This window comes from Varanus komodoensis, unplaced genomic scaffold (assembly GCF_004798865.1).
Source record: "Varanus komodoensis strain SLA01 unplaced genomic scaffold, ASM479886v1 scaffold51, whole genome shotgun sequence".
Taxonomy (NCBI): Eukaryota; Metazoa; Chordata; class Lepidosauria; order Squamata; family Varanidae; genus Varanus; species Varanus komodoensis.
Window position 1 is genome coordinate 2,074,275 of NW_025336100.1, and position 16,950 is coordinate 2,091,224.

Consider the following 16,950-nt stretch of genomic DNA (forward strand, 5'->3'; position numbering starts at 1 on the left):
GGTTAGTATCAGGTCAAGGATAGCCATTCCTCTTGTTCCTTCCTCCACTTTCTGTTGGAGGAAGTTATCAGCAACATATGTTAGGAATTTCGTGGACAGGCCATATTTGGCAGAATTTATCTCCCAACAAATACTGGAGAAACTGAAGTGTCCTATAATCATGACATCATCCTTCCTTGAAACACTGGCAATTTGCTTTTCAAAAGTTTCATCCCTGTCTTCTCCTTGACTGGGTGGCCAGTGATGCAGTCCAACAACTGTGCTCCTTTTATCCTTTCCTCCACTTATATTAATCCAGATGCTCTCAATGGGGCAACTAAGCTCATCCTCATGTATTTCTGTGCAGAAGATATGCATCCTTAACATATAATGTGATTCCATCTCCTTTTCACTTCCTTCTTCTCTTTTTGAACAAGTTATACCCTTCAATTGTTTAATTCCAGTCATGGGAGTCATCCCACCAAGTTTCAGTATACCTATCAGGCTGTACTCACTCTCCTATATTAAGAATCCAAATGAGAAACATAAAAACACTGAAAAATAATGAATCAGAAGGGGTCTCCCTGGCCATCTAGTCTGACCCCTGGCTCCAGCGGGCTCCATTCATGTAATACCCAACATGTGGTTGTCCAATCTTTCCTTGAACAACCCCTTGATGAGGCCTCAACCACCTCCCTTGCTGTTAGTTTCCCATATTCCAGGCATTAGGATATAGACATTGAAGGCCATGTGCTTTTTACTCTAGCTTTCTTCCTACATTTTTTGGAATAGTATTATTGGGTACTGTTAGAGGTGCTCTGTCCATTGTAATGCATAAGCCTTTGTCCTGCCCATTGTTATATCCAGGTGTAATTGTGCCTGCCCCGCAGGATTCAGATTACAGTCCTCCTGATAAACTTCTTTGTGCTGTGGTCAAGCACCTTCTTTCTAGTCCTTGTGTGGTACAACCCATCTTTTGTCATCAGTACATTTTCCAGGAAGTGCAACTCATGGTTCCAGAATCCAGTCTCCCATGTTGGTATGTACCACCTTCATAGTCAGGCATTCTCTTAGAGTATTTTTTTTCTTTCCATGTCCATTCCTCTTCTTTGAACTGGAAGGATTGAATTGAAAACTATCTGGCCCCCAAAGTTCTTGACTTTCCTCCCTGAAGTCTGATGTGATTTCTTCAAAGCTCCACTTGGCAGTGTTATTTGTTCCAACGTAAATAAGAGGGAAGGGTTACATATCAGTGGGCTGAATGAGTCTTGCAGTCTTTCAGTTATATCACTAATCTGTTCTTCAGGAAGACAGCATACCTGACAAGTCCACAGGTCTTCCTTACATACATGTATTTCCCTCCCACACAACAGGGAGTACAACTAACACTCTTCTCTTTTTGTTCTTGCAAGACTTGGTATCACTGCTGCTACTAGACTGATCTTTAGCCTCTTGTTCAGTGTTGACCAAAAGGTCTGTGCCCTGGTGTGCATATGCCCAAAATACACAACAGCGAAAGGTTTTCTTTCATAGGATTTTTTCTGGAGAAGAACTGGCTACTGGTAAATTACTCCAGATGGTGACCCTGAGCAGTTCTTAGTTGACCCTTATTTTCAGGTGATGTCTTAGTTTTTTCATGTACAACAATCTACATTTATTCAAATTCACTCATGTCAACTTCTTCTGGAACATCATCTTAACTCTCCAAGCTCCAAATTGTGTTGCAACAGACATACTAAATGCATCCATCTGACTGATGATCTTAACTGGGGCTTATTTTTGGGGTAGGGCTTTTATTATGAGCATCCTGAAAAATCATGCTAGGACTTAGTTTCTAGTTAGGTCAGGGGTCCTCAAACTTTTTAGTCAGGGGGCTAGTTGAAAGGTGCCAGTGCTGGGTGTGGACTGGAAAGGTGGTGCCAGCGGTGTGTGCGGGCTGGTGCGGGGGCAGCACGTGTAGGGGCGCGTGCTGAGGCGGGGCACGCATTGAGGGGAGATGAGATGAGGTGAGGCGGGAGCGGGCATGCGCCACAAGGCGGGCGCACGATACAGTGGCTTGTTCGCTTGGAGATCGTTTTCTCCGAGTGAGCAAACTGCTGCCTCCCCACATGGGGGGCGAGGTGGGCGGCAGTGGGTGCACACATGGGCACACGCATGCGGCGGGTCCATATGGGCATGGTGGGCTGGATCCGGCCCCTGGGCCGTAGTTTGAAGACCCATGGGTTAGGTCTTATTTTCGGGGAAACAGGGTAGTTATGCATCAATGATTGCCAGATTTTACCTTTTTAAGTTATACCTATTAATTTGTGCATTACTGACAGAGGTGTTTTTCCCTCCCTCCTTCAACTAACACTCTTCTCTTCTTGTTCTTGCAAGAATTGGTTTCACTGCCATGACTTTCTTGACCTTTAGCCTCTTGTTCATTGTTGCATGTTGTTCTTGCAGTTCTTCCACTGCAGGCTGCCCTCCAGTGGCATCCTCAAATAACTGAAAGTGGTTCTGTGGTTCCATGGTTGCAGTGCAGTATGCCTTCTAGTTCTTCTGCACCTGTCACCTCTTTCCAGGGAGCACCCTCCTCATTTTCCCTTGCCTAGGGATTCTCCTTTTCTGCTTCAGCTTACTGTTGCACTTCTAGCTTCTGCACTACTCTTAGTTGTTGTAATGCCACCACTCTTTCCAAAGACTCTTCATCTTATTTTATTTCCTTGATGGTGGACACTCGCTGCTCTAGTGCTCTCACTTTTTCTTCTAACCGGGCTAGTAACTTGCACTTGTTATGCATGTAAGCCAAGTTGACCTCAGGCAGGAAAACAAACATAGCACAGATATTGCAGGTCACTACCACTGTGGAGTCTTTTTGATCCATTCTTTCTGCTGCCTTTTGTTTCTAGCTTGCTGGGCCTCTTGTAACAACTAGTGCTTTCTCCTGTTCTCCCTGAAGGTTAACAACACAGTCCTACCAGTAAATGGGAGGGTGTTACAAGGAAAAAAACATAGGGAGTGAACTCAGGGGGAAAAAGAAAAAGGAAAAAAAATAGGGACCTCCCTCTCTGAACTTCACCACCAAACTCCTGTTAGCCCTCCTTGATCTCTTGTTCTCTGGGAACTTGTCTGCTTGTATCCCAGAGTCACTAGAGGAGCTGGGGCAGATCCACTCACGTAGGAGTCAGAAACCAGAACCCCACCCACACAGCGGCTGCCAATAATCATGGCGCTCCCCTTCAGCTGCAGCTCTCTGGCCATGCCCCCTTTAGTCTCAGCTCTCAGGAGCACACGGTCTCTTGGAAAAGACTGTTGTTGGTCTAGTCCAGGTTCCTCACTCCTTTGCCTCTGCCTTTGTCTCTTTGCCCAATACAACTCAGCTGCCAAACTCCTGTTTGCTCTCCCTAGTCACTCACTCTCTGGGATCTTGGCTGCTTGCCTCCGAGAGTCCCTAGAACAGCTGGGACAGCTTCCTCTGATCTGCTCAGCTAGGAATCAGGAACCAGAATCAAAATATACATATTTGACCATATGTTTTATTAATTTATGGCAAACAATATTCTGCTTTTGTAAGGAATCTGGGGTATGCATGGCCAAGAAAAACCTTTCTCTGCCTGATGACTTGTATAATTCTTGTCAATCAGGGTAGACACTAACTGGTTTGTTCAGCTAGTAGCCTGCCAAGTATAAATGAGCTTCATGTGTTTATCTGATTTCAGAGTGCCAGAGTTTCTGAAATGAAGAGGTGGCAAGCTATTCTGCAGTGACTAAATAACTAGGTTGTTCAGGACTGGGGAGTCCAAAGCGTTCTTTACAGATGCAGTCACAGTATTTAACTTATTTTATTCATTATGTTGTTTTTAGTTCAGTGCTCCAATCTATCATGATCACCTTCAATCTTATTTCTGTCTTTCAGGGTATTAACTATCCCATCCACTTTTCAGTCATCTGCAAATCTGATAATTGTTCCCTGCACTTCCTCATCCAAATCATTAATAGCCAGGCTCAGAATTGAATCCTGTGGTACCCCACTTGTTACCTCTCTCCAATCTGAGCAGGTGCCATTCATGAGCAATCTTTGAGTCAAAAATGTGGATCCTCCTGATAGTTCCATCTAGCCCACTCTTAGCTAGTTTGCTAATCAGGAGATCACAGGGCACTTTGTCAAAAGCTTTGCTGTAGCCAAGATAAATTATGTCTACAGCATTCCATCAGGAAGATTATCCAATAAAAAAATCAAATCAGATTAGTATGCCAGGATTTGTTCTTGTTGGCTTTTAGTAATCACTGCATTGCATTCAAGGTGTTTGCAGATTGACTGCTTTATAATCTGCTCCAGAATTTTCCCAGGGATTGATGTCACATTGACCAGTCCGTAGTTTCCAGGTTCTTCTCTTTTCCTTTCTTGAAGACAGAAACAACATTAGCCCATCTCCAGTCATCTTGCACTTCCCCTCTCTTCCATGAATTCTCAAAGATGATAGATATTGGTTCTGAGAGGTCTTCCAATAGGTCCATATGACTCTAGAATGGAGTTCATCAGTCCCTGGAGATTTGAACTTATTCCATCCAATTAGATGACCCTTGACCATTTGCCTATCAATCTTGAGCTGGCATCCTATTCCTTCAGCTTCTACTTCCCCTTCACCAGAAGGTTCTAGATCTTCTTTTGGGAAAAGACTGAGCCAAAGTAGGAAGCAAGCAATTTTCTTTGAAATCTGTTTCATTTTGTCATCCACATTGAGTAGTTGAGCCCCCATTTCTTTCCTCTGTCTTTTATTTTGAACATATCTGAAGAATGTTTTGTTGCTTTTAGCATTCCCCACTAGCATCGATTCATTCCTAGCTTTCACCTTCCTGACACCATCCCTACAATTCCATGTTACCTGCCCATATTCTTCCTTTGTAGCCTTGGCTCCTTTTGTAGTCTTTCTTCCACTTCCTATACATGTCCTTTTTGTTTTCAGATAATTTCTAACCTTTTTATGAAGCTTCTTCTGTTGTCTTCTGTGGAAGGGTATCCCAGGGGAGGGGCATGGTCATAATGGAAGACTTTAAACTTCCTGATATTAGTTGGGAGATGCACTTGGTGGCTGCGGCTAAGTCCTATTACCTCCTAGAAGCTATAGAGGGAGGGTTTTTCACCCAGAGGGTCTGAGAGGCCACAAGGGTGGGGGGAGAGGGGAACATCCTAAACTTGGTTCTGACCAAGAGTGGATGACATGCAGATTAGGGGAACTCTGGATGTGAACAACTACTCCATCTTATGCTTTGAGATCAGAGGAATGGTAGGCCAAGTACTAGAAGTTGGGATTTCTCGAGGTCCAACTTTAGTCAACTGAAGGCCAGGTTGGGGGAAGTCTCTTGGGAGAAGGTACTAGAAGGCAAGAGAGTTCAGGAGGGGTGGATGGCATTAAAAAGGGAGTTCTTGGAGGTGCAAACCTTAAATGATTAGCAAAGCAGGGAGGAGGGCATCACCATGGATGTGAATAGAGGCGGTAAAAGGGATTAAAAGGAAGAGGAACCTTCACAGGAAATGGACACTGTGGCACAATGAAGCGTTCTTCACAAGGCTAAGGCTGATTATGAGCTGAGACTTACCAAGAATATCAAGAGCAACAAAAAGGGCTTCTACTTTCATGTAAACAGAAAGAGGAAGGGGAGACAGGCGGTAGGACCACTTAAAAGGGAGGGTAACTGATGCAAAGGAACAGGCACAGATGTTAAATGATTATTTTGCTTCTGTGTTCTCCCCAAGCTTAGGGGAGTTCTACCTGGGGGGCTAGATGAGGTTGTAGTTATGGGGGCACAGATTGCAGTCACCTCCCTTAGACCTCAAGGAGCTCCTCAGGGTTCTGGATGTTACAAGGCACCAGGCCCTGATAGGCTATACCTGAGGGTACTTCAGGAATTGGCAGGGGTACTCTCACATCCATTGGCCTACGTTTTTTTAGGCCTTGTAGAAAATGGGAGAAGTTCCAGAGCCTTGGAGGGTGGCAACAGTGGTATCAATCTTCAAAAAAAGGTAAGAGAGGGGTTATGGGGAATTACAGGCCAGTAAGACTTATGTCCATTCTGGGGAAGATGATGGAAAGGCTCATAATAGGGAAAGCTCTAGAAACCCTAGCAACAGAAGCCCTCCTCTGGGAATCCTGTCTGAAAGACGTTAGGAGACAGAGTACCTGGAGGAGGGCATTTTCTGCGGTGGCACCCCGACTATGGAATGCACTCCCCAGAAAGGTCCGCCTGGCGCTGTAATTATATGTTTTTCGGTGCCAGGTCAAGACCTTTTTATTTAATCAACATTTTAATATGATTTAATATTGAATTTTATTGTTGTATTTTATTAACGTGCAGCCAGAGTGGGTTGTCAATTTATCTATGTTGTAAGCCGCCCAGAGACGCAAGTAATTGGACAGCATACACATTTTATAAATAAATAAATAAACAAACCGTAATTAGGGATAGGAGTTTGGCAGCCATGCAGCACAGATTTCATAAAAACAGATCCTGCCAGAAGAACCTTGTAGAATTCTATAAGATCCTGAGGTGGCTTGACAGAGGGGATGCAGTAGATGTGGTTTACCTGAATCTCAGCAAGGCATTTGAAAATGTGCTTCATGATATCCTGGTTGAGAAATTGTTGAGCTTTGGGATAGATTGATGCACTTTCTGATGGATTAGGACATAGTTAACGGACTGCAAGCAGAGGGTGACTGTCAATGGGGAATCATCAAGATGGCAGCCAGTGACAAGTGGAGTCCTTCAGGACTCAGCTCTGGGACTGATACTGTTTAACTTTTTAATAAAAGACCTGGAGGAGGGGATAACAAGTCTGTTAAATTCGCAGATGAAACCAAAGTGGGGGCAGTGGCCACAACTGAGGAGCAGGTGATGCAGATCCAGAAGGATCTGGACAGGCTGTGGAAGTGGTCAGGGACAACAGGATGCCATTCAGGGTGGATAAGTGCAAGACTTTGCACTTGGAACACAGAAGTAGGTGTCACAGGTACAGGAGGGGGATCTCTAGGTACATAGAAACATAGAAAACAGAGCGAGTCAGAAGGGACCTACCAGGCCATCTAGTCTGACCTCCAGCACCAGCCGGCTCCGTTCACGACATGCCCACCATGTGGACGTCCAGCCTATCCTTGAACACCTGCACCGATGGGGCCTCAACGACCTCCCGTGGAAGCCCATTCCACACCCTTGGGGTCCTAACTGTCAGGAAGTGCTTCCTGGCATTCAAATGGAACCTTGGCTCCCTGAGCTTTGCTCTATTGGAGAGCGTCCTGCCTTCCTCTGCCGGGGAGAACAGGTCTCTACACATCTCCATGTGACATTCCGTCACATACGTGTATGTCGCCAACATATCCCCTCTGAGTCTCCTCTTCTCCAGGCTGAAGAGACCCAGTTCCCTCAAATTGGCCACCAACCTTGTGGCCCTACGCTGCACTGACTCTAACCTGGCTATATCCTTTCTGTAATGAGGGGCCCAAAACTGAGCACATTACTCCAGTTGCGGGCGCACCAGAGTCATATAGAGTGGTAGTAATACCTCTCTTGATCTAGAACTCACACTTCTGGCTATGCAACCAAGGGTGGCATTCGCCGTCTTCACCACCTCATCACAGTGCTGACTCAAGTTTAGCCTGCAGTCAACCAGTACCCTGAGGTCCCTTTCACAAGTGCTGCTCTCTAGCCACTTGTCACCTAACCTGTACTTATGAGAGCTATTCCTATGCCCCAAGTGCAAGACCTTGCACTTATCCACATTGAACGCCATCCTGTTGTCTCCTGCCCACTTCCATAGTCTGTCCAGATCCTTTTGGATCTGGAGTCCCTGCTCCTCAGTTGTGGTCACTGCTCGAGTTTAAGTGTCGTCTGCGAATCTGGTCAGCAGACTGTTCACCCCTTCTTCCATGTCATTAATGAAAAGATTAAACAGGATCGGCCCCAGGACAGAGCCCTGAGGGACCCCGCTTGTCACTGGCTGCCATCCCGATGATTCCCCGCTAATGGTTACCCCCTGCTTTCGGTCAGTCAACCATGTCCTAATCCACCGGACAGTGCTTTGGTGCATCCCAAAACTCCTCAGATTCTCCACCAGGATATCATGGGGCACTTTGTCAAAGGCCTTGCTGAAATCCAGGTATACCACATCCACTGCATCCCCTCCATCTAGCCATCTCGAAACCTTGTCATAGAATTCCACAAGGTTTGTCTGGCAGGACCTGTTTTTGCAGAAGCCGTGTTGTGTGGCTGTCAGCCTCCCTTTCTTATCTAGCATCACTAAATCTCTCTCTATTATGAGCCTTTCCATTGTTTTTCCTACAATGGACGTAAGGCTAACAGGTCTATAATTCCCCATGTCCCTTCTACTACCCTTTTTGAAAATTGGGACCACTGATGCCACCCTCCAGTCCTCTGAAACTTCACCCATTCTCCACGAGGTCTCAAAAATGGAGGCCAGCGGGACTGAGAGAACCCCTGCCAACTCTCTAAGTACTCTCGGGTGTAACCCGTCAGGGCCTGGCGCCTTTGTAATGTCCAATGCCCTGAGGAGCCCCTCGACTTCAAGGGCGGTGACTCTAATCTGTGCCCCTAAGTGCCCAGCCTCATCCAATCTCCTATGCCGATATCCCCCATCTTGCTTTGGGGAGAACACAGAGGCAAAATAGTCATTTAGCGTCTGTGCCTGTTCCCTCATATCAGTCACTGGATCTCCTTCCTCCTTATTTAGTGGTACCACCACTTGTCTCCCCTTCCTCTTCCTATTTACATTCTGAAAGAAGTCCTTTTTGTTGCTCTTGATATTCTAGGCAAGTCTCAGCTCGTAATCAGCCTTAGCCTTGTGAAGAATCCTTCTGCAACGGGCCTCCTCCTCCCGGTATACCCTTTTGTCTATTTTCCCCAGTACCCATTTCCTACGGAGGTTCCTCTTTCATCTAATCCCTCTAACCACCCCCTTTCGCATTCATGGAGGCACTCTCCTCTGCCTCCCCACCTTACTGACTAGAGGTATCGTCAAGGCTTGCGCCTCCAAAACCTCCCTTTTGAGTGCCATCCACCCCTCCTCAACTCGCTTACCTTCCAGTAACCTATCCCAGGAGACTTTCCCCAGATTGGCCTTCAGTTGGCCAAAGTTGGCCCTCTTGAAGTCCCAGCTTCTAGTGCTCGACCTGCTGCACATCCCCAGTCCCCTGATCTCAAAGCAAAGGATGGAGTGATCACTCGCATCCAGAGCTCCCCTAATCTGTACTTCATCTATCAGTTCCTGGTCAAGACCAAATCAAGGATGTTTTCCCCCCTTGTCGCCTCTCGGATCCTCTGTGTGAAAAACCCTCCCTCTATAGCTTCTAGGAAGTGACGTGACCTGGCTGTCACCGCCGAGTGAGTCTCCCAACTAATATCAGGGAGATTGAAATCTCCCATAATTACTGTGTCTCTCCCCCGAGATATCCTTTGAATCTGGCCTGTCAGGACATCATCCAGGGTCTCAAGGTGACATGGAGGGCGATAACATACCCCCACTGTCAGGTCTCTTTCCCTGTCAGAACCCCTAAGTTTCACCCAGACTGCCTCTACCCAATCCCCATCTGTGCTGCATTCTATCTCACTGCATCCTATCCCTTCCCTGATGTATATAGCCATGCCCCCACCCCTCTTTCCCTTCCTGTTCTTTCTGAAAAGATGATACCCTTCTATGTTCACATTCCAGTCTTGCCTTTCATCCCACCAGATTTCTGTGATTCCCACCAGGTCATACGCTCCTATTCCCAGGAGAGCTTCAAGCTGTTCCTGCTTATTACCCATGCTCCTAGCATTGGTGTACATGCACCTCAACTCCTTCCCACTGCTTCCTTTCCTTGGAGTTCCCAGCCTCCTCCTTCCTCCCATCTTCCCTGATACCTGGCCCCTCTCTGTAGGGGTCCTGTCAGTCCCTACAGTACCTCTAAAACCCTGCTCCCAGAGCCCTGATCCTCTCCCCACACTTGCCCAGTGCAGACACGTTACTGGGGGACCTGAACCGCCCCCCCCCCAGCTCAGTTTAAAGTCTTCCGGACGAAGCTCGCTAGAGCATCTCCAAAGGACCTTTTCCCCCTCCTCGTGAGGTGTAACCCATCCCTTGCCGGAAGTCCATTGGCAAGAAAACGAGTGTCGTGGTCGAGGAACCCAAAGCGTTCCTTCTGGCACCACACCCTAAGCGAGTTGTTCACCTTGGAGGCCCTCCTGGCCCTTCCTGGCCCAAATCCCCGGACAGGTAAGATTGGCAAGAAGGCCACTTAGGCCTTTAGCTCCCTGAGTTTCTTCCCCAAGGCCTTGAAGTCCCTGGTGATCCCAACCATACCCTGCCTGGCCACGTCATTTGTGCCCAGATGGATCACCAGGAGTGGCTGGTGACCCCCGGAGCGAACAAGATGCTCCACTCTGTCCTTCACATGCCGGATGCGTGTGCCCGGCAGGCAGCAAACCTCCCTTGTCTCCAGGTTGGGGTAGCACACTGCCGCCTCAGTGCCCCTCAGCAGGGAGTCCCCAACAACCATCACCTGCCGCCCTGTCTTCCTGGTGGTGGTGGGCGGCCGTGCCCTGGCCCTCACCTCTCCTGCAACGGCCCCCTTGCCGCTTATCGTCCCAGGCTGGGGGTTCTGCTGGTCCCCTGAAGCCTCATCAGCCCCAGCTTCCCCAAGTGGAGAGAACCTGTTTCCCAGCTCCAGATTGGTGCCAGGAGAAGGAGGAGGCCGTGCAAGGAGGAGGCCATGCTGGCCTCCTCCTCCTGTGGGTGACATCCCTCCATGTCTCCACAGCTGCTCCTCCTGTGGCCTCTCCCTCAACCCTCTGTCCAGAGGAGGGCTGCTTCCGAGGGCTTGGAGAGCTCTCTTGGCCCTCAGGCACCTCACCTCCTCTTCTAGCAGGGTCATCATCTTGCACCAAGGACAAGTGTATTCCTGCCTCTCCTGAGGGAGAAGGGCGAACATGTCGCAGCTGTCGCAGCGGACAGCAACACCCGTGACTCCCACCAAGGCCATCTCCTGGTCTGCCATCAGTATCCCTTCCGAGACCTTACCTTGGTCCCCTGCCTTGTTTGTCCTGCAGTTCCTCTCACTCGCCCAGTTCTTCCAGACAAAAACCCACTTGCACACACACACAAGGATAAAATAAACTTAAATTTAAATTAGAAGAAAAAGAAAGCAAAGCACAGCACAAAAAACAAACAAACAAACCTCTGTGTCCCAGGGAAGGGAGTCCCCGGACAGCCCAGGCCACAGCTAAGGGCTGCAAACAAGGGATGATGCCCTTGTCACATCGCCCTTAATGCATCGCCATTGGCGCCATGTCCACTGGCACCGCCAACGGCTAAGCTTGGCCTTATCAGTCCCTCAGGCTGGTGGCCCCGCCTGTTACTTCCTCCTGGCCCCTCTAGCCTCTCTGGGCCCGCCTCCCTTCCTCTCTGCTGCTCCTGGCCCTCTGCTCCCCTGCCCAGTTCCTGCCTTGCCTTCGCCAGTCCCCTGGTCACTCAGCACTCTCTCCCAGTCTATGCCTCTGCTGCTCTGCCAAGCAACAGCAACTACTTGTCAACAGCAGGCTGAACCTGAGCCAGCAGTGTGACACTGTGGTTAAGAAGGCAAATGCCACCATTGGATATATAGCCAGAAGCATGGTTACCAGATCTAGGGAGGTGTTCATACTGTTCTACAGAACTCTGGTGTATAGGAGAGACCTAGCTACTTTAGAATCAGCTTGGCACAGGGTCACAAGAATGGTAGCCGGGATGGGAGGGGTGACATATGAGGACAGACTGAGTCAATTTTTGAACTAATTATCCAAATGAATAACTTACAATAAATCAATAATTTCACCAAAGAAATCATCATAGCAGGACCTTGAGAACATCACAAATCCAGCAGTTATGATTGATTTCAAGAAACATTAGAATAAATTAATAACCTGCAAAATTCTTTGCCTTCTGTAGTACTGTTGATCATGAGAGTGATTGCATGCTGAGAATCCACCGCAACAGCTGCAATACTAGATTCTCCAGGTGTTCTGTTTATGGGGAGAGAAATCAGCTCCTGATACAAGCACTGGAGAGTAAGGAAAAATGCATGGAGGCTGAGAAGAAACAGCTGTTCAAGTGTAGATATAGGAAAAAACCCATCTTTGAAATTCACAGTAAATAGAGTAAAGCAGAAACAACACTTTGTTTTAAAAGAAAAAATGTAAAATGGTGCCCTAAAGTAAATAATGCTAAATGATCTTACTTTATCATGACTATGACTATATCTGAATGTCTATACTGCCCTATTTGTCTAGGTGATTTTTTTCTTGGAATTAGACTAATTTCTTACATTAACAGCAGCAGTGTAATGGAGTCAGTATTCAGAGTCAAAGCACTAGGACATTTTCATTAGCAGGCATGATCATTTTGTCTGTCATCTCCTTTAGCCTTCTTTCTGAGCTTAACTACAATTCCCCAGAGTAGCTGGGGCAGGGAGCAGGGGTTGGGATTAGATTTTCTCACCAGTTATAAAAAGCTATCCCTGTTGTAAGAGGAAGTATTCTGGGATTGGATAAGCAATTTAGACTTGTTCACAAAATGACATATTACAGAGACACATGGGGTACAGATCAACACAGCTGCCTGGATATTTGGACTCTGCCTAGGGGTGTGAGTATGGGGGCTGTCATGAAGAACAGCTGTACTTCAAAATTCCCAGTGCAATATAAATTAATAGTAGGGTTACTTGCACAACATGGCAGTGAGGTTGGTGCATGCAGAGCACATGTGGTTGCCTTTTAAATATACAGCCACAGTGGTTGTCATGAAGAAAGTGTCCTTTAACAATCCTTTGTATAATCCATGATCTGTTTAATCCTTATATAACCCATTCTCATCCAGTTCTCATGAAATTACAACCTCCAAGCAGGAGTTTCATATGGAACTTGGGGTCATGACAAGGTACAGTGGAGCACAAGTTTGTATGGCAGTGATCGTAAGCTCTGATGGTAGATAACATGGCCTATTCATGTTGTTCATCATGGTTTACAAAGCTTAATTGTCATTTGTCACAAAGTCCACATTGACAAAACATGGTTTCAACTACTGTTCCATCTCAACAAACCATCTTAGACCACATGAGAGTGGATGGAAAATTAAACTACTTCAGTAGCTCTCACTGCTGGTTCTTAAGCATGCACTCCTCCCTGTCTTCCTTCACCCATAAATATGTCTACATATCTGGCAATTTGCTATTACTTAAAGTTAATAGGTAAAATTCTAGAAAGTAGTAACACTTCCATGGTATTCAGGTCATAAGTACGGAAAAATAAGAGATTTTTGTTTAAATTATGCAATGTCTGATAATTTCTGCTCTTTATTTTAGTCGCTGTAAATAATGCTTGGAGATACTCTGATAAATTGTGATTTCCTAAGATGGTAAGATATTCCTTTTGCATTCCATTAAAGTAGATTTACCTTTCTCATAAATTAGCATTCATTAGCATTAATACATGTATCAACATTATATATATTACATTGTGTTTCTGTTCCATGCATTTGAATATGCCATGTTTTCCACCACCAGCAGCAGGACTGCAAGTCCTAGGTTCTCTCTCTACAGCCTGAATTTCACCATGAAAAACTGAAAAGTCTATGCCTCTTACAATGTATGAATCCATACAGACAGGTTTCAGTTCCTTCCCAAGTCCTGAGTGCTAGAGGCCCTTCCCCAGGCCCTAAATTCCCAGAGAAAAACAATACAGAAAAGTACCAGTGTCTGGATAATCTTTGCGAATTATTATATCCAGTTTACATCACTTCATTCTTGTAGGGTCCTTAGGATAATATTCTATAAATAACACACATTTACCAGTGAATATAAATTACCTGGTAGCAATAATCTGAGAGCCAGTAGATGGTCAAGTTCTCACTGAGCAATTCTTTAGGAATTTGTAACAGGGCCTGATCAATTTTTAGACCCAGGGATGGTCGTCTGGATACATCTATTAGAGATATAAAGGGAGAGAAGCTCTTCAATATTTAGCTAGGCAAACATTTCTGGCCTTGCAGCTCAGATGAACTGCAAATTCTGGGATGATAGATCCTTTCCTGTTTGCATATCCTGATACCTCATATAAACTCAAAATACCTTTGCAAATGGTCACCAGTGTCATGCAATTCTTACAGGAAACTCCTTTTACAATGAATGGGAGTGGGTCTGCTTTCTCCTCCCAAACTTTGACCAATTTCACAAAATAGCATTATATACACAAAACCAAATGCATTGTTACAAGATGGGGAATACTTGGCTCAACAATGTTGCAGGTGAGAAGGATCCTGGAATTGTTGTAGCTCACAAGCTGAATATGAGCCAACAAGGTGATGTGGCTACAAAAAGGGCAAAGGCTCCTTTAGGCTGCATTAATAGAAGTATCACTTCCAAATCTGGTGAAGTACGAGTTCTTTTACTCAGCACTGGCTGGGTCTCATCTGGAGTAATGTGTCCAGTTCTGGGCACCACAGTTTAAGAAAGGAGGAGTCAGGCTGGAAAGGGTTCAGAGGCGGGCAACCAAGATGAACCAGGGACTGGAAACAAAGCCCTGTGAGGAGAGATTGAAAGAATTGGGTATGTTCAGTTGCAAGAAGAGAAGACTGAGGAGAGATGTGGTTGTGTGTGTTAGTTGCAAAATCATGACCCCATGGACAACATTCCTCCAGGCTCTCCTGTCCTCCACCATCCCACAGAGTCCACCCAAGTTCACACCCACTGCCCAAGTGTCTCCATCTAGCTACCTCATCCTCTGCCCTACCTTCTCCTTTTGCAGTCAATTGTTCCCGGCATCAGGGTCTTCTCTAATGAGTTGTTCCTTCTCATTAGGTGGCCCAAGTATTTGAGTTTCATCTTCAGGATCTGCCCTTCTAAAGAGCAGTCAGGGTTGATCTCCTCTAGGACTGATTGTTTTGATCTCCTTTCAGTCCAAGGGACTCACAAGAGTCTTCCCCAGCACCCCAATTCAAAAGCCTCAATTCTTCGGCACTCAGCCTTCCTTATGGTCCAGCTTTCACAGCCATACATTGCAACTGGGAAAACCATAGCCTTGACTATATGCACTTTTGTTGGCAGGGTGATGTCTCTGCTTTTTAGTATGCTGTCTAGATTTGCCATAGCTTTCCTCCCCAGGAGCAAGCGTCTTTTAATCTCTTGGTTGCAGTCCCTTTCTGCGGTGATCTTGGAGCCCAGGAAAATAAAATCTGTCATTACCTCCATTTCTTCCCCATGTATTTGCCAGGAGGCGATAGGACCGGATGCCATGATCTTAGTTTTCTTAATGTTGAGTTCCAAGCCAACTTTTGTGCTTTTCTCTTTCACCCGCATCAAGAGTCTCTTTAGTTCCTCTTCACTTTCTGCCATTAGAGTGGTATCATCTGCATATATGAGGTTGATATTTCTCCCAGCAATCTTAATTCCAACTGGTGATTCATCTAGGCCTGCCTTTCTCATGATGTGCTCTGCATATAAATTAAATACATGAAGATTGAGGATTACCAGGGACTTTGAGGCTTTGGGGAAGAAACTCAGGGACCTTAAGGCTCAAGTGACCTTCTCATCGATGTTACCGGTCCAGGGATTTGGGCCAGGAAGGGATAGGAGGGTCGCCAAGGTGAATGACTGGCTTAGGGTATGGCCCCAGAAAGAACACTTCGGGTTCCTTGACCATGGCACCCAGTTTCTTGCCAGTGGACTTCTGGCAAGGGACAGGTTGCACCTCACGAGGATGGGGAAAAGGTCCTTTGGAGATGCTCTAGCGAGCTTCATCCGGAAGCCTTTAAACTGAGCTGGGTGGGAGGAGGTCAGACCCCCCAGAAACTTGTCTGCACTGGACAAGTGCGAGGAGAGGATCAGGGCTCTGGGAGCAGGGTTTTAGAAGTACTGTAGGGACTGACAGGACTGCTACAAAGAGAGGCCAGGTATCAGGGAAGATGGGAGGAAGGAGGAGGCGGAGGACTCCAAAGAAAGGAAGCAGTGGGAAGGAGTTGAGGTGCATGTACACTAATGCTAGGAGCATGGGTAATAAGCAGGAAGAACTTGAAGCTCTCCTGGGAATAGGTGGGTATGACCTGGTGGGAATCACAGAAACTTGGTGGGATGAAAGGCAAGACTGGAATGTGAACACAGAGGGGTATCACCTGTTTAGAAAAGACGGGAAAGGAAAGAGGAGTGGGGGCGTAGCTTTATATGTCAGGGAAGGGATAGCATGCAGGGAGATAGAATGCAGCACAGATGGGGATTGGGTAGAGGCAGTCTGGGTGAAACTAAGGGATTTTGGCAGGGAAAGAGACCTGACAGTGGGGGTATGCTATCACCCTCCAGGTCAACTTGAGACCCTGGATGATGTCCTGACAGATCAGATTCTAAGAATATCTTGGGGGAGGAACACAGTAATTATGGGAGATTTCAATCTCCCTGATATTAGTTGGGAGACTCACTCGGTGGTGACAGCCAGATCACGTTGCTTCCTAGAAGCTATAGAGGGAGGGTTTTTCAGACAGAGGATCTGAGAGGCGACAAGGGGGGGAAACATCCTTGACTTGGTCTTGACCAACAGGGAAGAGCTGATAGATGAAGTACAGATTACGGGAGCTCTGGATGCGAGTGATCACTCCATCCTTTGCTTTGAGATCAGGGGAATGCGGACGTGGAGCAAGTCGAGCACTAGAAGCTGGGACTTCAGGAGGGCCAACTTTCAGTTATTGCGGCCCGATGATGTGGACAAGGTGCTTGGACGAGTACGTCCCACCTCTTGCCTACTGGACCCTTGCCCGTCTTGGTTAATAAATAATTCCAAGCACGGGATTCGGACCTGGATTTTGGAAGTGATTAACGCTTCTCTAAGGGAGGGTCGGGTGCCTGCCCCTTTAAAGGAGGCGGTAGTCCGACCGGTCCTGAAGAAGGCGTCACTGGATCCAGAGATGGCCACTAATTATAG

The 16,950-nt window shown here is 46.7% G+C and overlaps 1 protein-coding gene across 7 annotated transcripts in view; it reads right to left on the bottom strand.

Moving 5' to 3' along the window:
* HGSNAT (heparan-alpha-glucosaminide N-acetyltransferase) overlaps nucleotides 1-16,950 on the bottom strand; it is a 75,874-nt gene that overhangs the window by 54,960 nt on the left and 3,964 nt on the right. For 3 of the 7 annotated variants that reach the window (XM_044447231.1, XM_044447228.1, XM_044447229.1), the window contains 2 exons: nucleotides 13,850-13,965; nucleotides 11,911-12,047 (listed from right to left, as the gene is read on the bottom strand). In XM_044447231.1, coding sequence (XP_044303166.1) covers nucleotides 11,911-12,047; nucleotides 13,850-13,965 — 253 coding nt within the window. Of the gene's footprint in view, nucleotides 1-11,910; nucleotides 12,048-13,849; nucleotides 13,966-14,111; nucleotides 14,281-16,950 lie in introns of those variants that run through there. The other 4 variants (XM_044447230.1, XM_044447232.1, XM_044447233.1 and 1 more) reach the window with 4 other exon arrangements.